Source organism: Triticum urartu, chromosome 6 (assembly GCF_003073215.2).
Source record: "Triticum urartu cultivar G1812 chromosome 6, Tu2.1, whole genome shotgun sequence".
In the NCBI taxonomy this organism is placed as follows: domain Eukaryota; kingdom Viridiplantae; phylum Streptophyta; class Magnoliopsida; order Poales; family Poaceae; genus Triticum; species Triticum urartu.
Genome location: NC_053027.1, coordinates 449,419,172 through 449,443,317, shown reverse-complemented (window position 1 = coordinate 449,443,317; position 24,146 = coordinate 449,419,172). Strand labels below are relative to the sequence as shown.

At 49.0% G+C, this 24,146-nt stretch overlaps 1 protein-coding gene across 1 annotated transcript; it reads right to left on the bottom strand.

Annotated features, from left to right (window-relative positions):
• Nucleotides 1–21,835: 21,835 nt before the first annotated feature.
• On the bottom strand, nucleotides 21,836–22,861 carry LOC125512328 (dehydration-responsive element-binding protein 1G-like). Its single transcript, XM_048677417.1, has one exon. It carries the CDS (start codon nucleotides 22,814–22,816, stop codon nucleotides 22,163–22,165), a length of 654 nt encoding a protein of 217 aa, XP_048533374.1. The 5' UTR covers nucleotides 22,817–22,861; the 3' UTR covers nucleotides 21,836–22,162.
• Between the last annotated feature and the right edge of the window lie 1,285 nt (nucleotides 22,862–24,146).

Genomic DNA, 24,146 nt, shown 5'->3' with positions numbered 1-24,146 from the left:
TTCTTGTTCGGTGCCAAGTAGAGGAAGTAGTCGTTCTCGAGACGTTCGTAGTGGAAGTAGGGGTACATGGCGACGGTAGAGGTACTCGTGATCTTGGCGGCGGTAGTCGTTCACGTTCTTAGAAGCACAATTTTCCGTAGATGTTTCGAATCATGACGAGGGACTTGATGTCCACGGAGGCTTCGAGGGTCGACGGTAGTTGTTCCCGTATCATCGTGGAAGTAGTCGTACTTGGCGATAGTGGTACTTGGCGTTTCGTTCGGTACTCGTTCAACATCCAAGGTCTTCGGCGCTACAGTAGTCGAACTTAACGTTTTCCAAGGGGCTTCGGATGTCGTGGTACTTGGCGAATCCGCGTGGTCGTACACGAGTCATAGTCAAACTTGATGGTTCCGTTACACGGTTCTTCGGAGTCGGTAATGGTACACGTTTTCTTAGACGGACTGGACGAATCCGAGTCACTTGGGGTCGACGGTAGTCAAACTTAACGGTTTTTGTACATGGGTCTTCGACGTCGGTAGTCGTTTTAGGCGTCAGGTGTCGAGGTATTTGGCGTTCTTAGGATTCCGAAGAAGGCGGTAGAGGTACTTGGCGCAGAACTTTGTAGTCGTTCGGGCGCATGTGTTCTTGACGGTCTTGACAGTCCAAGACGAAGCCACAGAGGAGCACGGGTCATAGGCGGCATGAACAGGGACCACCCGAACTCAGCGGGAGGCAAAAGCACGGCTCGTCCTCGTGCAGAAGCGAAGCAGCGGCAGCAGCAGGGACTCGACGCGGCGGCGAGAGCTTGTAGGGGAGGTCCAGGATGCGCAGAACACGGAGGAGGAGGCAAGTTGGCGCTGTGGTGACCATGAACTTGGCGACGGGGACGCGAGGTGGAGGAGGAACTGCAGGGAAGCGGCCGGACATGCGGGAACTTGGCGCAGCGGCGGCTTGCCGAGGCGGATGAAGGAGGAGGAGGCGCGGATGGGACGGCGCCGGTCGCCGACGTCAGGGCCCGTGGGCGACAAACAGGCCGCAGCCATGGCGATGAGGTGGAGCGGCGGTCCTCTGAGCTTGGCCGGCAGTGGCCATGGAGAACGGCGGTGCAGAGGCGGGGACGCGGACGAAGGAGATGGGGCGCGGGGTCGCAGGACTGGCGATCTCCAGCGGCGGCGGCCTCGTCCTACGATGCCTGGCGGCGGATGTAAGGCGACGAGAAGGAGGCATAGGAGGTCGAGACGAGGTGCAGGCGAACCATGGAGATCGGCGGCGCCCTGGCCGCGCGGGTCAGATGAGCCCGCGGGCGACGGCAACTGGTGCCGGCCGGACTTGGGGGCGCCGGCGATGCTTGGTGCGATGCAGGGCCTCGCTACTCCCCCTGGCGAGGCAAGGACGAAGGAGGGAAACAGGGAGGGGCGCTGCGAGCGAGAGAGGGTGAGGGAGAGAGCGAGGGAATCGGGGGGAGAGAGGTGGATCGAGCAGCGCGAGGCTGGCGGCGCGAGGGAAGATGCGAGGGAGATGGGGGTTAGATGGGATCGGGGCCTAGGGTTAGGAATTAGGTGGGCCTTCGGGGGAGCAGGGCAGACTAACTGGCCGGCCCAGAGGAGAGGGCGCCGGCTGGGCTTGCTGGATTGGGCTCTCCCTCTCCTCTCTTTCTTCTCTTAAACTCTTTTTCCCAAATTAAAAAAAAACAGAAAAGAGAAAGAAAAGAAAGAGGAGGTAGGGGTGGAATCTGGGCATGGGGATAATATTCCCGGACTCGCAAAAATGTGTATGATCCAAGAAAAATGGAGTGACCATTTTTCAAAGTTTAAGTTCAAACTCATTTGATTTGAATTCAAATGGTTCGAATAGGAAGTGAGGGTTAGGAAGGTCCAAAAATGTTCGGATTTTTGGTGGAGCTCCGAAATATGATGGATGAATTTATGGACAAATTTTGAGGTCAAGATGTGTGGTAACAAAGGCCTGGGGAATTACTTGCAAGTGTGTTTTGGTGATTCCAAATTAAAGGAATATTTATAATAACTCCCTAAATATTAGGAGGATATGTTATAAAGAGAAGTCACTCTTCCCTCGATTTAAATGGATCGAAGATCCACACAATTTATTTAGTTGAGATGCAGAAGATTTATGAGATGATGGCATGATGACATGATGCAATGCACATGATGCAATGATGAATGCAATGAACCAAACAAATCACACGACGAAACCCGGAAACCCTGGAAGGCATCTGAAGCTCCGGTCTTGGCGCGTCACAGGTATCTGGGGTTGTGGCCGGGTCCAGACTATTTTTTCCGGTGTCCCCTTCCCATACCACGGATGGTTTAAACAGTCTTTCCAGGAAGATGTTTGGTGGGACAGGGTCGCGTTTAGCGCCGATACATGCTAGGATGTCCGCTGCCTGGTTGTTTTCCCGAGACACATGGTGGAATTCTAGCCCCTCGAACCGGGCTGACATTTTGAGGACGGCGTTGCGATATGCCGCCATTTTCGGATCCTTGGCATCGAAGTCTCCATTTATTTGGGATATTGTGAGGTTCGAATCCCCATGCACCTCTAGGCGTTGGATGCCCATGGAGACTGCCATCCGAAGGCCGTGTAATAGGGCCTCATATTCGGCTGCGTTATTGGAGTCCGTATATGGTATTTGGGGCACGTATTGCACTGTGTCTCCAGTGGGGGACGTCAGGACGACGCCAGCCCCTAGACCAGCCAGCATTTTAGAGCCGTCGAAGTGCATGATCCAATTGGAGTATGCGTCGTACTCTTTAGGGAGTTCGGCTTTTGTCCATTCGGCTATGAAATCGGCCAGTACTTGCGACTTAATGGCTCATCGTGGTTTATATGTTATGTCAAACGGGAGGAGCTCGATGGCCCATTTGGCAATCCGGCCCGTGGCATCACGGTTGTTTATTATATCATCGAGTGGTACTTCGGATGCCACCGTAATCGAACACTCTTGAAATTAGTGTCGTAATTTCTGGGATGCCATAAATATCGCGTATGCTATCTTTTGGTAATGTGGGTACCGTGATTTGCATGGAGTGAGGGCGATGGATACATAATATACCGGCTTTTGAAGCGGGAATTTATGTCCGTCCATCTCTCGTTCGACGACGAGCACTGCGCTTACAACTTGGTGAGTTGCCGCTATATATAATAGCATTGGTTCGCCAACACTTGGCGCAGCCAGGATTGGGTTGGCGGCCAAGATGGCTTTGATTTCTTCCAGTCCGTCCGTGGCTGCGTCCGTCCACTCGAAGTGTTCGGTGCGCCGAAGAAGGCGATAAAGGGGAAGTGCCTTTTCTCCTAATAGGGAGATAAAGCGGCTTAAAGCTGCCATGCATCCAGTCAATTTCTGGATTTGCTTGAGGTCAGTTGGGATAGCCAACTGTGATAGAGCTCGGATTTTAGCCGGATTTGCTTCAATTCCTCTACTGGAGACGATGAAGCCCAGGAGCTTTCCGGCGGGAACGCCGAAAACGCATTTTTCCGGATTGAGCTTAATGTCGTATGTTCGGGGATTGGTGAACGTGAGCCTCAAGTCGTCTATTAAAGAGTCGACGTGTCTGGTTTTAATGACCACATCATCTACATATGCCTCCACAGTCTTACCGATCTGCTTTTGAGCCCAAAGGGCATTGTGTTAAAGCAGAAGGGTCTATATGGTGTTATAAATGCCGTTGCGGCTTGATCAGACTCCATCATCTTAATCTGGTGGTAACCGGAGTATGCGTCGAGGAAGCACAATGATTCGTGTCCTGCGGTAGCGTCGATGATTTGATCGATGTGAGGGAGTGGGAAGGGATCCTTTAGGCAAGCCTTGTTAAGGTCTTTGAAGTCGACACATAGGCTCCAGGATCTGTCCTTCTTTGGTACCATCACCAGGTTTGCTAGCCAATCCAGATGTTTTATTTCTTTAAAGAATCCGGCTTCCAGTAGCTTGGGCAGCTCCTCTCCCATGGCTTGTCGCTTAGGTTCAGAGAAACGCCGAAGAGTCTGCTTGACCAGCTTGAATCCTTTTAGAATATTAAGGCTATGCTCGGCCAATCTGCGTGGGATTCCTGGCATGTCTGAAGGATGCCAGGCGAATATATCCCAGTTCTCTCGTAGAAACTCCCGTAGTGCGGCGTCTACAGCGGGGTCTAACTGTGCCCCAATGGATGCTGTTTTTGTAGGGTCCGTTGGATGGACTTGGAATTTAACTATTTCATCCGTGGGTTTAAAGGAGGTGGACTTGGATCTTTTGTCTAGTATCACGTCGTCCCTGTCCACCGTGGAGCGCAGCGCGGTTAACTCCTCCGCCACAAGGGCTTCGGACAATGCCTCGAGGGCTAGTGCGGCTGTTTTGTTCTCGCCGCGGAGTGCTATGTCCGGATCACTAGCTAGAGTGATAATTCCCTTGGGTCCGGGCATTTTGAGCTTCATGTACCCGTAATGGGGTATGGCTTGAAAATCGTGAATGCCTCCCGCCCTAGAAGGGCGTGGTATCCGCTACTAAACGGGGCCACTTGGAATGTAATTTCTTTGGACCTGTAATTCTCCGGAGTGCCGAATACCACATCAAGTGTGATTTTCCCAGCGCAACGTGCCTCTCGACTAGGGATGATTCCTCGGAAGGTCGTACTGCTTTGCTCAATACGGTTGCTGTCTATGTCCATTTTTGGAGAGTTTCCTCATAGATGAGGTTTAATCCGCTGTCGCCATCCATGAGCACCTTAGTGAGCCGAAAGTCGTCCACAATTGGACTGAGGACCAAAGCGGCTGGTGCTTGGGCTGTTCGGAATTTAGGTTCGTCACTAGCGTTGAAGGTGATAGCCATGTCGCTCCATGGATTTATTGTTGCCACGTGGCAGACTTTGGCAAGGCCGCGGAGTGCTCGCTTACGCCTATTATTTGAGGTGAATGTCTCGAAGACCGTTAATATTGTGTTTTTATCCATGGGAAGGTGCTCTGAGGTATTTTGGGTGAGAAGATCCTCACCGCTTTTGGCCACCTGCCGGAGTACCCAACATGCTCTAAGGCTGTGTGTTGATATGGTATCTGCTGTACTATGGATTTTGCAGGGCCCGTTGAGCCATCCCTCCAATACGGTTCCATGCCCTTTAGTGGGCTTTTGCTTCTTTGTAATTGGGTCGGGCGGCTTATGAGAGTGCGCCCTTTTAGTTCAGACTGGGAGTTTTGTCAGAGCCGGATTATCCCAAAATTGTGTTTGGGTTTTCCAGGCACTTTCCATCACATAGTATTTCCGTACTATGTCCGCCAAGTCAGCGAAGTGTGCTACATCACGGCGACTTATGGCGTTGAGGACTCCCTTGTCCGTGCAATTGTTGCAAAAGAACGAAATTGCATCTTCCTCGCGACAGTCCTTGACCTTGTTCATTACAAGGAGGAATCTGGCCCAATAGTGATGTATTGTCTCTTGGGGCGCTTGCCTAATGTGGGAAAGATAGTTTGTATCTGGGTGGGTGGATTTAAGTCCAGACCTTGACCCAATCTGTGATCCCGGGGCAGGGGAGTTTCCGATCTTGGAAGTTCGGGCTCCGGGATGTTGCCCTGCGGGTTCGGTATGCGGCCTGATTCTGGATTCAGGGTTAGGGCGGCGTCCTCCCATGAGCGAGTATCCTGTTCGGAGAGCTCGGGAATCCGGACATAGTTCGTCCTCAGGATAGAGGGAGAATCGCCGCATTGCTCCTCCACCACCGCTATCTGATGGGTGACCGGCAGAGAGTTAATCTCCCTTTGGTCGGGTTTAAGCCCGATCCGATCATAGTCCCTAGTGACTCCCAGAGCGGCAATGCGATCCAAGAGCTAGTTCAAAGAGGAGAGCTCCATTGGATCCATCTGCTCGGCAAATTTTGAGCCAATGTGGAGGCTATTTTCGATGACCCGAGAGGTCATCGTCGGTGCAGCGGCCAAGCGGGCGGTCATGACGAAGCCGCCTAGTCAGAGAGTTTGGCCCACAGCCAGGGCTCCCCCAGAGGTGATGTTGTCCTTGACAACGAGGCGAGCCATCTTCCTTATGATGACTACACAGTGGAACTCTCAATGAAAGCACCAATGTCGGTGTCAAAACCGGCGGATCTTGGGTAGGGGGTCCCGAACTGTGTGTCTAAGGCGGATAGTAACAGGAGGCAGGGGACACGATGTTTACCCAGGTTCGGGCCCTCTTGATAGAGGTAAAACCCTACGTCATGCTTGATTGTTCTTGATGATATGAGTATTACAAGAGTAGATCTACCACGAGATCAGAGAGGCTAAACCCTAGAAGCTAGCCTACAGTATGATTGTATGTTGTCCTACGGACTAAAACCCTCCGGTTTATATAGACACCGGAGGGGGCTAGGGTTACACAAGGTCGGTTACAAAGGAGGAGATATACATATCCGTATTGCCTAGCTTGCCTTCTATGCCAAGTAAAGTCCCATCCAGACACGGGACGAAGTCTTCATTCTTGTATCTTCATAGTCCAGCAGTCCGGCCAAAGGATATAGTCCGGCTGTCCGGAGACCCCCTAATCCAGGACTCCCTCAACACCAATATAAATAAAGAATGAGTTCATTACAGTACCTTGAAGTGGTCTTTTGTTTTCTTTCGCTAACGGAGCTCACGAGATTTTCTACTTTAAGTTTTGTGTTGTGAAGTTTTCAAGTCTTGGGTAAAGATTTGATGGATTATGGAACAAGGAGTGGCAAGAGCCTAAGCTTGGGGATGCCCATGGCACCCCCAATATAATCTAAGGACACCTAAAAGCCAAGCTTGGGGATGCCCCGGAAGGCATCCCCTCTTTCGTCTATTTCTATCGGTAACTTTACTTGGAGCTATATTTTTATTCGCCACATGATATGTGTTTTTCTTGGAGCGTCTTGTATTATTTAAGTCTTCGCTTTTTAGTTTAACACAATCATCCTTGCTGTACACACCTTTTGAGAGAGCCATACATGATTTGGAATTTGTTAGAATACTCTATGTGCTTCGCTTATATCTTTTGAGTTATGTAGTTTTGCTCTAGTACTTCACTTATATCTTTTAGAGCACAGTGGTGGATTTGTTTTATAGAAACTATTGATCTCTCATGCTTCACTTAGATTATTTTGAGAGTCTTAATAGCATGGTAATTTGCTTAAAATCCTAATATGCTAGGTATTCAAGAATAAAAAAATTCTCTTATGAGTGTGTTGAATACTATGATAAGTTTGATACTTGATAATTGTTTTGAGATATGGAGATGGTGATATTAAAGTCATGCTAGTTGAGTAGTTGTGAATTTGAGAAATACTTGTGTTGAAGCTTGTGATTCCCGTAGCATGCATGTATGGTGAACCGTTCTGTGATGAAGTCGGAGCATGATTTATTTATTGATTATCTTCCTTATGAGTGGCGGTCGGGGACGAGCGATGGTCTTTTCCTACCAATCTATCCCCCTAGTAGCATGCGCGTAATACTTTGCTTTGATAACTTGTAGATTTTTGCAATAAGTATATGAGTTCTTTATGACTAATGTTGAGTCCATGGATTATACGCACTTTTCTCACCCTTCCACCTTTGCTAGCCTCTCTAATACCGCGCACCTTTCGCCGGTATCATACACCCACCATATACCTTCCTCAAAACATCCACCATACCTACCTATTATGGCATTTCCATAGCCATTCCGAGATATATTGCCATGCAACTTTCCACCGTTCCGTTTATTATGACACACTCATGCATCATTGCATATCCCGGTACACCGCTGGAGGCATTCATATAGAGTCATACTTTGTTCTAAGTATCGAGTTGTAATTGTTGAGTTGTAAGAAAAAAAAAGTGTGATGATCATCATTATTAGAGCATTGTCCCAGTGAGGAAAGGATGATGGAGACTATGATTCCCCCACAAGTCGGGATGAATCTTCTCTGGAAAAAAAAGAGAGAAAGAAAAGAGGCCATAAAAATAGGCCCAAATAAAAAAATATGAGAGAAAAAGAGAGAAGGGACAACGTTACTATCATTTTACCACACTTGTGCTTCAAAGTAGCACCATGATCTTCATAGTAGAGAGTCTCTCATGTTATCACTTTCATATACTAGTGGGAATCTTTCATTATAGAACTTGGCTTGTATATTCCAATGATGGGCTTCCTCAAAATGCCCTAGGTCTTCATGAGCAAGCAAGTTGGATACACACCCACTTAGTTTCTTTTTGAGCTTTCATATACTTATAGCTCTAGTGCATCCGTTGCATGGCAATCCCTACTCACTCACATTGATATCTATTGATGGGCATCTCCATAGCCCGTTGATACGCCTAGTTGATGTGAGATTATCTTCTCCCTTTTTGTCTTCTCCACAACCACCACTCTATTCCACCTATAGTGCTATATCCATGGCTCACGCTCATGTATTGCGTGAAGATTGAAAAAGTTTTGAGAATGTCAAAAGTATGAAACAATTGCTTGGCTTTTCATCGGGGTTGTGCATGATTTAAATATTTTGTGTGGTGAAGATAGAGCATAGCTAGACTATATGATTTTGTAGGGATAACTTTCTTTAGCCATGTTATTTTGAGAAGACATAATTACTTTGTTAGTATGCTTGAAGTATTATTATTTTTATGTCAATATGAACTCTTGTCTTGAATCTTTTGGATCTGAATATTCATACCACAATTAAGAAGAATTACATTAAAATTATGCCAAGTAGCACTCCGCATCAAAAATTTTGTTTTTATCATTTACCTACTCGAGGACGAGCAGGAATTAAGCTTGGGGATGCTTGATACGTCTCCAACATATCTATAATTTTTGATTGCTCCATGCTATATTATCTACTGTTTTGGACATTATTGGGATTTATTATCCACTTTTATATTATTTTTGGGACTAACCTATTAATCGGAGGCCCAGCCCAGAATTGTTGTTTTTTGCCTGTTTTAGGGTTTTGAAGAAAGGAATATCAAACGGAGTCCAAATGGAATGAAACCTTCGGGAACGTGATTTTTAGGAAGATTATGATCCGGGAGACTTGGACCCTACATAAAGAAAGAAAAGAGGAGGCCACGAGGTAGGGGGCGCGCCTACCCCCAGGCGCGCCCTCCACCCTCGTGGGCCCCCTGCTGCTCCACCGATGTACTCCTTCCTCCTATATATACCTACATACCCCCAAATGATTAGATACGGAGCCAAAAACCTAATTCCACCACCGCAACTTTCTGTATCCACAAGATCCCATCTTGGGGCCTGTTCCGGAGCTCCGTCGGAGGGGGCATCGATCACGGAGGGCTTCTACATCAACACCATAGCCCCTCCGATGAAGTGTGAGTAGTTTACTTCAGACCTATGGGTCCATAGTTAGTAGCTAGATGGCTTCTTCTCTCTTTTCGGATCTCAATACAATGTTCTCCCCCTCTCTTGTGGAGAACTATTCGATGTAATCTTCTTTTTGCGGTGTGTTTGTTGAGACTGATGAATTGTGGGTTTATGATCAAGTCTATCTATGAATAATATTTGAATCTTCTCTGAATTCTTTTATGTATGATTGGTTATCTTTGCAAGTCTCTTCGAATTATCAGTTTGGTTTGGCCTACTAGATTGATCTTTCTTGCAATGGGAGAAGTGCTTAGCTTTGGGTTCAATCTTGCGGTGTCCTTTCCCAGTGACAGTAGGGGCGGCAAGGCACATATTGTATTGTTGCCATCGACGATAAAAAGATGGGGTTTTCTTCATATTGCATGAGTCTATCCCTCTACATCATGTCATCTTGCTTAAGGCGTTACTCTGTTTTTAACTTAATACTCTAGATGCATGCTGGATAGCGGTTGATGAGTCGAGTAATAGTAGTAGATGCAGACAGGAGTCGGTGTACTTGTCTCGGACGTGATGCCTATATATATGATCATACCTAGATATTCTCATAAGTATGCTCAATTCTGTCAATTGCTCAACAGTAATTTGTTCACCCATCGTAGAATACTTATGCTCTCGAGAGAAGCCACTAGTGAAACCTATGGCCCCCGGGTCTATCTTCATCATATTAATCTCCTACTACTTAGTTGTTTCCTTTGCTATTTAGTTTTCCTTTATTTTACTTTTCATCTTTATCATAAAAATTCAAAAAATATTATCTTATCATATCTATCAGATCTCACTCTCGTAAGTGGCCTTATAGGGATTAACAACCCCTATTTGCGTTGGTTGTGAGGATTTACTTGTTTTGTGCAGGTACGAGGGACTCGCGCGTAGCCTCCTACTGGATTGATACCTTGGTTCTCAAAAACTGAGGGAAATACTTAAGCTACTTTGCTGCATCATCCCTTCCTCTTCGGGGAAAACCAACGCAGTGCTCAAGAGGTAGCAGCAAGCACATGCGCGGAGTAGCGAGGCATCAAGCAAAGGTTTCCATATTGGTGCAACGAGACCAAGACCAGAAGGACGGCAAGACGGAGGTCACCATGGAGCCCAGGACGGCGTCACCGCCAGAACCTTTGGCAGGCGAAGACCACCTTTTGTCAGGATAGCTTGTACTAGTTGTCCCCTTTCAAAATTGTCCGTTGTTGGCTCCCTTCCCGCTCAATATTTGGGGAGAGGACCAGGGCCTCTATAAATAGGACTAGCCACCACCATAGGCAAGAACGGATCATCAAGATCATCCTCAGCCACACAAGTTCACCAAGCACAAGAACACCTCAACTTCAGGAGGCTGTTCTTCCCCTTGTACTGTTCGTCTTCAGCCCAAGAGGCAATCCACCACCACCACACTGGAATAGGGTATTACACCACAACGGTGGCCCGAACCAGTATAAATCTTGCATCCTTTGTGTTGCGAGTTCATCGAGTTAGTTCGTGAGATCTAGGCTAAGTTAGGACGCGGATCGGTAGGGGGGGGGAGATCTTCGCGCGCACCCTAGTGTTCGAACCTTAAGGGTTTTGCCGGAAACCGAGATCTGACATCGGACACCAACATAATAACTTAACTATACTTAGATTATCACCAAACATTAAGTGTGTAGACCCTGCGGGTTCGAGAACTATGCAGACATGGCCGAGACACCTCCACGGCCAGTAACTAATAGTAGGACCTGGCTGTCCATATTGGTTCCTACATACTCTACGAAGATCTTTATTGGTCAAACCTCGATGCCAAGGATTCAGCTAATCCCGTATGTAGTTCCCTTTGTCCATCGGTATGTTACTTGCCCGAGATTCGATCATCGGTATCTCCATACCTAGTTCAATATTGTTACCGTCAAGTCTCTTTACTCGATCCGTAATACAAGATCCCGTGACTAACTTCTTAGTCACATTGCTTGCAAGCTCATTGTGATGTTGTATTACCAAGTGGGCCTCAAGATACCTCTCCATCATACGGAGTGACAAATCCCAGTCTTGATCCATGCCAACTCAACAGACACCCTCGGAGATACCTGTAGAGCATCTTTATAGTCACCCAGTTACCTTGCGACATTTGATACACACAAGGTACTCCTCTAGTGTCAGTGAGTTGCATGATCTCATGGTCATTGGAACAGATACTTGGCATGCAAAAAAGATAGCAATAAACTTGATACGATCATCTGCTATGCTTATAGTTTGGGTCTTGTCCATCACATCATTTTCCTAATGATGTGAACCCGTTATCAAATGACAACTCATGCCTATGGCTAGGAAACAATAGCCATCTTTGATCAATGAGCTAGTCCGATAGAGGCTCACTAGGGACATGTGGTTGTCTATGTATCTGCACATGTATTTAAGTTTTCCAGTCAATACAATTATAGCATGGATAATAAATGATTGTCATGAACAAGGAAATATAATAATAACCACTTTATTATTGACTCTATGGAATATTTCCAACAGTCTCCCACTTGCACTAGAGTCAATAATCTAGTATTACATGGTAATGAATCTAACACCCATAGAGTTCTAGTGTTGATCATGTTTTGCTCATGGAAGAGGTTTAGTCAACGGATCTGCAACATTCAGATCCATATGTGCTTTGCAAATGTTTATGTCCTCCTCCTTGATCGCATCGCGAATGGAATTGAAGCTACGCTTTATGTGTCTGGTCCTCTTGTGAAACCTTGGTTCCTTGGCCAGAGCAATGGCACCAGTGTTGTCATAGAACAGAGTCATTGGGTCCAGTACACTAGGCACAATTCCAAGATTTGTCAAGAACTGCTTCATCCAAACACCTTCCTTCGCTGCCTCCGAGGCAGCTATGTACTCCGCTTCGAATGTAGAATCAGCTACCACGCTTTGCTTGGAACTACACCAGCTTACCGCTCCCTCATTTATAATATATATGTATCCGGTTTGAGACTTAGAGTCATCCGGATCAGTGTCAAAGCTTGCATCAACGTAACCCTTTACGACGAGCTCTTGATCACCTCCATAAACGAGAAACATTTCCTTAGTCCTTTTCAGGTACTTAAGGATATTCTTGACCGTCGTCCAGTGTTCCACTCCTGGATCACTTTGAAACCTTCCGGCCATACTTATGGCAAGGCTAACATCTGGTCTGGTGCATAGCATCGCATACATGATAGAGCCAATGGCAGAGGCATAGGGTATGACATTCACCTTTTCTCTATCTGTTGTAGTCGTTGGGCATTGAGTCTTACTCAACTTCACTCCTTGCAAAGCAGGCAAGAACCCCTTCTTGGACTGATCCATTTTGAACTTCTTCAAATCCTATCAAGGTATGTGCTTTTTAATGTCATATTAAGCGTCTCGATCTATCTCTATAGATCTTGATGCCTAATATGAAAGCAGCTTCTCCTAGGTCCTTCATTGAAAAACTCTTGTTCAAATATGCCTTCACATTTTCCAAAAGATCTATATTGTTTCCAATCAGCATTATGTCATCCACATAAAATATTAGAAACTCTATAGAGCTCCCACTCACTTTCTTGTAAATACAAGCTTCTCCACCAACTTGTATAAACCCAAACGCTTTGATCACCTCATCAAAGCGAAGATTCCAACTCCGAAATGCTTGCACCAATCCATAAATGGATCGTTGGAGCTTGCACACTTCGTCAGCATTCTCTAGATCGACAAAACCTTCCGGTTGCATCATATACAACTCTTCCTTAAGGAAACTATTAAGGAACGCCATTTTGACATCCATCTACCAGATTTCATAATTGAAAAATGCAGCTATTGCCAACATGATTCTAGCGGACTTAAGCATCACTACGGGTGAGAAAGTCTCATCGTAGTCAACTCCTTGAACTTGTGAAAACCCCTTTGCCACAAGTCGAGCTTTATAGACGGTAACATTACTGTCCACGTCCGTTTTCTTCTTAAAGATCCACTTATTCTGAATGGCCTTTCGCCCTTCAGGTAATACTTCCAAAGTCCATACTTTGTTTTCATACATGGATCCCGTCTTGGATTTCATGGCCTCTAACCATTTGTCGGAATCCTGGCCCACCATCGCTTCTCCATAGCTTGTAGGTTCATCATTGTCCAACAACATGACCTCTAAGACATGATTACCTTACCACTCAGGAGCAGTACGTATCCTTGTCGACCTACGAGGTTCGGTAGTAACTTGATTCGAAGCTTCATGATCACCATCATTAGCTTCCTCTTCAACTGGCGTAGGTGCCACAGAAACACCTTTCCGTGCTGTTCTACTCTGGTTGAAGTGAAGGTTCAACAACCTCATCAAGTTATATCTTCCTCCCACTCAATTCTTTCGAGAGAAACTCTTTCTCAAGAAAGGACCCATTCTTAGCGACAAACACTTTGCCCTCGGATCTGAGATAGAAGGTATACCCAATCGTCTCCTTTGGGTATCCTATGAAGACACATTTGTCCGCTTTGGGTTCAAGCTTTTCTGGTTGAAGCCTTTTGACAAAAGCATCGCAGCCCCAAACCTTAAGAAATGACAGCTTAGGTTTCTTACCAAACCATAATTCATACGGTGTCGTCTCTATAGACTTAGATGGTGTCCTATTTAAAGTGAATGCAACTATGTCTAATGCATAACCCCAAAACGAGAGTGGCTGATCGGTAAGGGACATCATAGAATGCACCATATCCAATAAGGTACGATTACGACGTTCAGACAGACCATTACGCTGTGGTGTTCCAGGTGGCGTCAGTTGTGAAACAATTCCACATTGTCTTAAATTATTGCCAAACTCATAACTCGGATACTCTCCCCCTCGATCAGATCATAGGAATTTAATCTTCTTGTTATGATGATTCTCAACTTCACTCTGAAATTGCTTGAACTTTTCGAACATTCCAGACTTATGCTTCACTAAGTAAATATACCCATATCTACTCAAATCATCGGTGAAGGTGAGAAAGTAACGATATCCACCGCACGCGTCAACACTCAATGGACCATACACATCAGTTCCAGAAAACGGGGTTTTAGTCATCTTGCCCATGAGGCATGGTTCGCATGTGTCAAGTGATTCAAAATCAAGTGACCCCAAAAGTCCATCAACATGGAGTTTCTTCATGCACTTTATACCAATATGACCTAAATGGCAGTGCCACAAGAAAGTGGGTGCATCAATGTTATGAACATGCGTATCATCACTATCGATATTCAATAAGAATAAACCCCTCAGAATGGGTGCAGGACCATAAAAGATATTACCCATATAAATAGAAGAACCATTATTCTCTTATTTAAATGAGTAACCATCTCGCATTAAATAAGATCCAGATATAATGTTCATGCTCAACGCATGCACTAAATAACAATTATTCAGGTTCATCACTAATCTCGATGGTAATCAAAGAGAGAGCGTGCCGACGGCGATCACATCAACCTTGGAACCATTTCCCACGTGCATCGTCACTTCGTCCTTCGCCAGCCTTCATCTATTATGTAGTTCCCATTTTGAGTTGCAAATGTGAGAAACCAAGCCGGTATCTAATACCCAGGCACTACAACAAGAGCTGGTAAGGTACACATGAATAACATGCATATCATATATACCATTGTAGACGTTGGTCCCCTTCTTGTCGGCCAAATACTTGGGGCAATTCCGCTTCCAGTGGCCAGTTCCCTTGCAAAGAAGCACTCAGTTTCCGACTTGGGTCTAGCCTTGGGTTTCTTCACGGGAGGAGCAACTGCTTTGCCTCTCTTCTTGAAGTTTCCCTTCTTCCCCTTGCTCTTCTTGAAACTGGTGGTTTTATTGACCATCAACACTTGATGCTCCTTTTGGATGTCTACTTCTCTGACTTTCAACATCGCGAACAGCTCGGAGACTGACTTGTTCATTCCTTGCATGTTATAGTTCAACAAAAAGCTCTTGTAGCTAGGTGCTAGTGATTGAAGAACTCTGTCAGTGATCTCCTCAGGCGGGAGCTCAACTCCCAACTCAGCTAGACGGTTGTAATACCTAGACATTCTGAGTATGTGCTCACTGACAGAGTTGTTCTCCTCCATTTTGTAGGTATAGAAATTATCAGAGGTCTCATACCTCTCGATCCGGGCATTTTTCTCAAAAATAAACTTGAACTCCTGGAACATCTCATATGCTCCATGACGTTCAAAACGCCTTTGAAGTCCCGGTTCTAAGCCATACAACATGGCGCACTAAACTATTGAGTAGTCATCAACACGCGACTGCCAGGTGTTCACAATGTCCATAGATGCTGGAGGGGGTGGCACACCGAGCGGTGCATCAAGGACATAAGACTTTTGGGCAGCCGTGAGGATAATTCTCAAATTACGGGCCCAATCCACAAAGTTTCTTCCATCATCTTTCAACTTAGCTTTCTCTAGGAACGCATTGAAATTCAAGGGAGCTACTGCACGAGCCATTGATCTACAACATAATTTGCAAAGACAACTTAGACCATTGTTCAAGATAATGAGTTCAATTAATCAAATTACCTAAGAACTCCCACTCAAATCAACATCCCTCCGGTTGTCCGAGTGTAACATGATCTAAATTCACCAACCCAACTTTGATCATCACGCGAGATGAGGTGGTTTCAATGGTGAACATCTCCATGTTGATCATATCTACTATATGACTCATGTTCGACCTTTCGATCTCTTGTGTTCCAAGGCCATGTTTGTACATGCAAGGCTCGTGAAGTTTAACCCAAGTGTTCCGCATGTGCAAAACTGGCTTGCACCCGTTGTATGCAAACATAGAGTCTATCACACCCGATCATCACGTGGTGCTTCGAAACGACGAACTTTCACAACGGTGCACACTTGGGGAGAACACAATTTTATCTTGAAATTTTAGTGAGGGGTCACCTTATAATGCTACTGTTGTCCTAAGTAGAATAAGATGCATAAAAGGATTAACATCACATGCAAATCATAAGTGACGTGATATGGCCATCATCTTGTGCTTTTGATCTCCATCTTCAAAACACCGGCATGATCTCCATCGTCACTGGCATGGCACCATGATCTCCATCATCATGTCGCCATCGGGGTTGTCACACCAACCATACTTCTACAACTATTGCTACCGCTTAGAGATAAAGTAAAGCATTACATAGTGCTTAAAGATTTATACAATAATTAAAGACAACCCTATGGCTCCTGTCGGTTGTCGTATTCATCGACATGCAAGTCGTGATAATCTATACAAAACATGATCATCTCATACATCAAATATATTTCATCATGTCTTTGGCCATATCATATCACAACATACCCTACAAAAAAAAAGTTAGACGTCCTCTACTTTGTTCTTGCATGTTTTACGTGGCTGCTATGGGTAAATAGTAAGAACCGTTCTTACCTACGCAAAGCCACAACAGTGATATTCAAGTTGCTATTTAACCTTTTACAAGGACCTCCTTTGTCGAATCCGATTCAACTAAGATGGGAGAGACAGACACCCGCCAACCATCTTTATGCAACAAGTTGCATGTCAGTCGATGGAACCGGTCTCATGTACGTGGACATGTAAAGTTGGTCGGGGCCGCTTCATCCCACAATACCGCTGAAACAAGATAAGACTAAGGAAGGAAGCAATCTAAATATCAACACCCACAAAGTCCTTTGTGTTCTACTCATGATGTCATCTACGCATAGACCTAACTCATGATGCCACTGTTGGGGAACGTTGCATGGGAAGCAAAAAAAATCCTACGCTCACCAAGATCAATCTAGGAGATGCACATCTAGGATAGGAGAGATTGGATCTACATACCCTTGTAGATCACTAAGCGGAAGTGCTAAGAAACGCGGTTGATGTAGTATAACGTCTTCGCGATCCAATCACGATCCGTCCACGAACTCCCGGTCAAGTGCCGAACGGACGGCACCTCCGCGTTCAACGCACGTGCGACTTGATGACGCCTTCAGCTCCTCGATCTAGTGAGCGATGGTGAAGTAGTAGATCGAGTTCTCGGCAGCACGACAGCATGGTGGCGGCGGTGGTGGAGCAATCTCAGCAGAGCTTCACTAAGCAATCCGAGAGAGAGAGAGGAACTACGAGGGAGACGAAGGGCAGCGCCGTGGCATGAATGGGTGCGGTTGCGCTCCCTCTCCCCTCTATATATAGGGGGGTAGGAGGAGGTAGGGGCTCCCTAGGGTTTCCCTCTAGGTGGGGCGGCGGCCACCAAGGGGAGGCATCCTAGGGTTTGGGTGGCGCCCCCTAGGAGCCTTCCCTCCCAAGCAAGGGGGCGGCTATCCTAGGGGGGCGCCCCACCCTCTTGGCCAAGTGGGTTGGGGTTTGGGGTGGCGCCCAGCCCCTTGTGGGCTGGTGTGCCCCTCTCCCTTGGCCCATGAGGCCCCCCAACACTTGCCCCCGCCCCAAACCCTTTTTGGTTCTCCGATGGAACCCTTCACCTTACGAAACACTTCCGAAATCCGAATCCCTTCATCCTATATATCAATCTTTACCTCCGGACTGTTCCAGAGTTCCTCGTCATGTCCAGGATCTCATCCGGGACTCCGAACAACCTTCAGTCACCAACATAATAACTCAACAATACTTAGATCGTCACCAAACGTTAAGTGTGTAGACCCTGCGGGTTCGAGAACTATGCAGTCGTGACCGAGACACCTCTACGGTCAATAACCAATAGCAGGAACCGGTTGTCCATATTGGTTCCTACATATTCTACGAAGATCTTTATCAGTCGAACCTCAATGCCAAGGACTCAGCTAATCTCGTATGCAGTTCCCTTTGTCCATCTGTATATTACTTGCCCGAGATTCGATCATCAGTATCACCATACCTAGTTCAATCTTGTTACCGTCAAGTCTCCTTACTCGTTATGTAATACAAGATCATGTGGCTAACTCCTTAGGGCATCTCCAGCCGTTGGCCCCCCAGGGGGCGCCTAAAATCGCCGCCTGGGGGTGAGCCGGCACAAAAATTGGGCCTGGGGGCGAGTTGGTCCCCAGCCGCCGGCCCCAGGGCCGCCCCCAGGCATGTTTTAAAATAAAAGAAGTTCGGCGAAGTTCGGCTAAAGCACGATGAAATTCAGCCAAACACGATAAATTTCGGCACATTTCGGCGAAGTTCGCGGATTTTCATTACATAGCTCATATACGTAAACTAATCTAAAGGAAAAACTGGCTGAAGTCGCCGCCGTCGCCGCCATCGTCGTTGTCGGCCTTCTCCTCCTTCACGCGGGCGCCCCTGTTGGACCCCTGCCCGGCATCGCCATGGCGGACTGGTGGCGGCGCATCGTCGTCGTCGTCGTCGCTGTCGTAGATGACAACGATTTCGCCTTCGTCGCGGCCGCGTCGACGCTCCGCGAAGCGAAGCAGGGCGGCGCGCTGGCGCTCCTTCGCCTTCTCCAGGCGCTCCTTCTCCATAGCTATGGAGTCCCTGCGCGCCCATTCCAGGGCCACATCGTCGTCGAGCTCCGTCGTCACCGGCGCGGCCGGCTCCTTCTTCACCGGCGCGAGCCCCGGCTCCGTCTTCACCGGCGCGAGCCCCGGCTCCGTCTTTGGCTTGACGAAGCGCGGAGGAGGAGCCGACGAGCAGGCGCGCCGGCCGCCCTCGTTGATGACGATGCCGGCGCTGCGAGTGCGCCGGCCGAGCGGCGTCTCTGCCGCGGGCTCGGCCTTGACGCCGAGCAGTGCCGGAGTGCCGGAGGAGTGCGATGAATATCGGGAGGAGGAAGAAGAGGAGAAGGACCCGAACCTCCTTGGCGCCCATGGCCCGGCGCGTCGGTGCTGCGTCGGGGCGGCCGCCCTCGCCGGGTCGTTGCCGCCCTCGAGGTACGTCAGCACGCCCTCGAGTGTGCGGCCGGGGACGCCCCACCACAGGTGGCGCCCCTCACTGTTCTGCCGGCCGCCAACCACCGGCGCGCCGTTGATGGACGCCAAGCGCTGCTGCTGGCGGCGCTCGAAATACGCCGCCCAAGCCGCGTGGTTGTCGGCGGCGTACTGGGGGAGGGAGAGTTGGGCGTCGGTGAGGGAGGCGCGCATGACCTCGACTTCCTCGGCGAAGTACTGCGGCTTCGCCACGGCGTCGGGCAACGGGGGAATGGGCACTCCCCCGGCGCTGAGCCTCCACCCTGTCGGCCCGGCGCGCATGTCCGGCGGCGCCGGGATGTTCGCCTGGAACAGGAGCCAGGATTCCTGTTCGCGGAGCGAACGGCGGCCGAAGCCGTTGGCCGCCGCCTCGTCTCCGGGGTAGCGTTCCGCCATGGCGACAGGCTCAGGAGAGGTAGAGAGATAGATGGAGGGGCTGGGCGGCGGCGCTCGGGAGAGGTAGGGAGAGGGAGGAGCTGGGCGGCGGCGAGGGACGGGGCTGGTGTTGGCACAGGCGAGTGCATGCCACCGGCTATATAGCCGCGCCGCACCCGTGTGTACGCGTGCGAGGGAGGGGAGGCGTCGGCGCGCCGTCCGTGACGCATCGCCCGTGAGGAATCAATGGCAAGGCTGACCGGCGGCAGCCTTGGAATTGATTCTCCGCGGGAACCGAGGCCGTTGGGGGAAGACGAGGCGTCGTGTCGCTGACGCGGCGGGCCCGCGGCTGTTTCGCGCCAAAACAGTTCGCCCCGGCGCCCCCGGGCGTCCCCCAGCGCGCCGGGTTCGGCCTGGGTCCGCCAGCGCTGTTTTCGGCCTAGGCCGGCGAAAATCGGACTCCTGTGGGCGCGACTGGTCCGTTTTTTTGGCGCCGGCGCGAAAAAATCGCCTGGGGAGGCCTTCCTGGGGCGCGGCTGGAGATGCCCTTAGTCACATTGCTTGCAAGCTCATTGTGATTTTTATTACCTGGTGGGCCTCGAGAAACTCTCCGTCATACAGCGTGACAAATCCCAGTCTTGATCCATGCCAACTCAACAGACACCCTCGGAGATACCTGTAGAGCATCTTTATAGTCACCCAGTTACGTTGCAACGTTTGATACACACAAGGTACTCCTCTAGTGTCAGTGAGTTGCATAATCTCATGGTCATAGGAACAGATACTTGACATGCAGAAAACGATAACAATAAACTTGATACAATCATATGCTACGTTTATAGTTCAGGTCTTGTCCATCACATCATTCTCCTAATGATGTGATCCCATTATCAAATGACAACTTATGTCTATGGCTAGGAAATCATAGCCATCTTTGACCAACGAGCTAGTCCGATAGAGGCTCACTAGGGACAGGTTGTTCTATATGTATCTGCACATGTATTTGAGTTTTCAGTCAATACAATTATAGCATGGATAATAAACGATTATCATGAACAAGGAAATATAATATAGACACTTTATTATTGCCTCTAAGGAATATTTCCAACACATACTTGTGGTGATGACTCTAGATCCCTCAAGAACATTTACTATCAAACACTATTTCACATAATTTAGTCCCTTTGATTTTTTGTCCTTCATTTTCTCGTTCGTAGTTTAGTTAAACTCCCTTTTTATCCGTCTTCCTAGCAACTGACTATAATGGACTATTTCCAAACTCATGTTTGGGTGCGTATGGAACTACGTAAAGTGACAATGTAGTTGCGGGGTTTATGTTGCCATTCTATTCGCTTCATGTGAGATCGACAAACCTTATTGACCGCAAAATTGCTACAAAATCCATGTGCATATGTAGGACATCAGAAAGTTTGGCCGCATGTTTGCGTCGTGGAGGCACACCGAGTGGATGTCGTAAGCATGTGCCGCCTGCGCTGCCGACTAGGAGGAGCTGATCCAAATGTGTTTGTGAGTTTCATTGTCGGTGATCTCTGTCACCCAATCCCGCATGACCGTTGTTGCACGCCAAGGTACCTCCTCTGCGACGTCGGCAGTGGTGGCAGGTCAAGGAACCGGGAGGAGGACGTGTTGCCGCGACCTCGGGCTCGAGAGCGTCGAGTGGTGCTTCTGATCGACAGCGGGGACCTAGTCATTTGGGCGGCGGGGCGCGCCGGAGTGGATGTGGGGGCACGCCGGCAAGATGCAGAGTGCTCAAGCGGCGGCTGAATGGATGAGATCGAGCGGTGTGAGGGGAAATTTTATTACTCCAGCGGGGGCGGCCAAGTATATTTAAGATTCAGGCGTACAGTGGAGTAAAAAAATTAGGACTCGAATATCTAGCAAACGCCAGATTTTTAGGCATGACAAATCTAACATTTTCTATGCTTGCCAAGAGTAGCAAGTTTAGTTGACATGCATGGCACATCCGAACAATTTTTTTGCTAAGAAAGTGTCGTGCTCGTCAACTAAATTTGTCATCCTTACGCTAATATAAATTACCATGAAAAATGTTTGATTTGCCATGCCTAAAAATTTAACGTCAGATTTTTAGCACTTTCAAGGTTGTACTCTTAAATGTTACAGTACACGGGATCGGTTAGGTGCAGTTTAAAGGAGAAATCATGTTTTTTACTCCTCTAAAACTTTGCAAGGAATTAAGCTTTACAAGGGATCGGTTAGAGATGCTCTAGCAGCATGCTACTGCTAATTATACATCAAGAAAATTACACTTTGCTTAACCAAACACCGACGAAGACACTCCTCTCATGGTTAATAAACAAGGGAGATACATATAGCTAGCCCCAACACTCCTTCGGAGTTAAAACACTAACAAGCCATAACCCGACAAGCGTGCACCATTTACCAAACACAAGATCAGACCTTCTGCTTCTTCTGATCGCAGTTCATCAGAGAGCAACCATACATTACCCAGAGAAGTTCAGAAGAGAAAATGGAAGGGCAACCATGCAGTACACTTCCTGTACTGGATTGCTATATAAAGCTGCACATGCATTAGAAGTTCTTCGTAACTCAAATGCGCGTAATCAGTAGCTCCACAAGCTGACCTCGCCGTCATCGTCGCCGTCTCCGACAGTCGCTGACGGGCCTGCCATCGGAGGAGGGGCAATGAGCATCCCCTGCGCCATGTCGAGGTAGCCCTGCATCCCGAAGTCCATCCCATCGTCCATCCCATAGTACGGATCACCGGCGAACTGCTCCGTTGGTGCAACTGCTACCTCCTCGGCGGCCGCATTGCTCTGGTCGGGTGCCGGCAGGAATGCCTCAGCCGCCTCCACCGCCGCCCGCCGTATCTCATCAGGGCTAGCACCCACGGGCGGGACCCGGAGCCGCCGAGGCGAGTCGGCGAAGTTGAGGCAGGCGGCGCGGCCGCGCAGCGCCAGCGCGGCCACGTCGTGAGCGCGCGCCGCCATCTCCGCGGTCTCGAACGTGCCGAGCCATATCCTCTGCTTGCTGTGCGGCTCCCGCACCTCGCAGACCCACCTCCCGGGGTTCCTCCGGCGCACGCCCTTGTAGACCGGGTGCCGCGTCTCCTTGAACTTGGTCCGCCCGGCGCGGCGCTTCGGCGGCGCCGAAGACACCGTCATGTACGCCGAGAAGCCCTCGCTGTTGCCGCCGTCCGCGCCCACCGGGGACGGCGTCCCTGACGAGTAGTCGCTGCTGAGGGCACTGAGGTCCATGGCCGGCTATGCTGGCTGCGAGTGTAAGCTGGGGGAGGAAGTGGAAGCAGGTAGTTTGGATTTGGGAGGGAAAGGTGGCGGTTTATATAGTTTAGCGCGTGGAGCGCGACGTCCCCGCGTGCACGGCTCAACGCGGTGCGGCACCGGAGGCGCCAGCCAGGTAGCGCGACTTGCTGGGTCGGGAGAGTGTTGGGCTCGGGGGCGTTAAGTGGGTCGGAACCAGCTGGAGCTCGCGGGGGTGCGGATGGGGACCCACGCGACGCGCAGGCATGGGACGGATGTGGGCCACTCTACTGTGCTCCTGGGCAACGGGGCTCTCTTGTGACAGCAACGTGCCTTGAAAGAGAAAGCTCGCCGTGACAGCTTGTCCTCAAGGCGGGCAGTTTGACGCGAACCCGTAGGATAATGCAATTTACTGTCAATAGAATAGAACTGTTGTTGATTCTATTTGCACAGCAGTTCGACTCTACATAGGAATTTTTGCACTGTTAACGCTTTTCAGTCTACAAGTTCAGGAATGTCAGCTGGCTCACATTGGGGGAAAAGGCACTCTCGGCACCTTGGACCTGTTTTTTTTAACATGGATCAGATTTTTAACATTCTCCAGCAGACCCTCCAGATTTTGGCCATGTGAGAACATCTACAGCCGGACTTAATAAATCTGACCCCTTAAACGTCCACAGACACGCCGTTAACAAATATAACCCCTTAAACACCCGCGGACACGCATGGCATGTCCGCGGACACTGACCGGTCACGCCTTAAATATTTGATTCTACAACCGGACGTCTTAGATTAGAAACCCGAAATCCATATTATTGCATGCAACGCAAACCGATCTTTAAGCGGAGCTCGTCCGGTTCCGCCGTGCCCATGTCCGGCGGCTGGCTGCGTTCCCAGAGTGTTGGTCCGGACGCCGGCAAGGTAGAGTAGTGCATGAGACACAAGCCGGCACATGGGGCTCAAGGCGCCGTTGTCACCCATGTCCTATTTTTCCTCGTCGGAGCCCGGAACCCGAACGGTGCTCGTGGACGTCAGATAATGATGGATCCGTCTTGGGAGGAGCAGTTGACATCCACGACGACACGAGCGCAGCGCGCGGGGTCGCAGGCCATCTGTCGGGGCGCCGAAGAATGCGACTCCGCCTCTCCAGCGTCCACCGCCGTGAGGGCCGCCGCTACCTCCCGTGCCCGCTGCCACACACAGCGGGCACGCCGCACCATGTTTGCGTCAGACGACGCCCATGGTGTGTCCATGGCCTTGGAGCGCCAACAAAGGGGTTGTGCGTCCGCCACCGTGTTCAGACGCCAGACGAACCGCACCGCCTCCG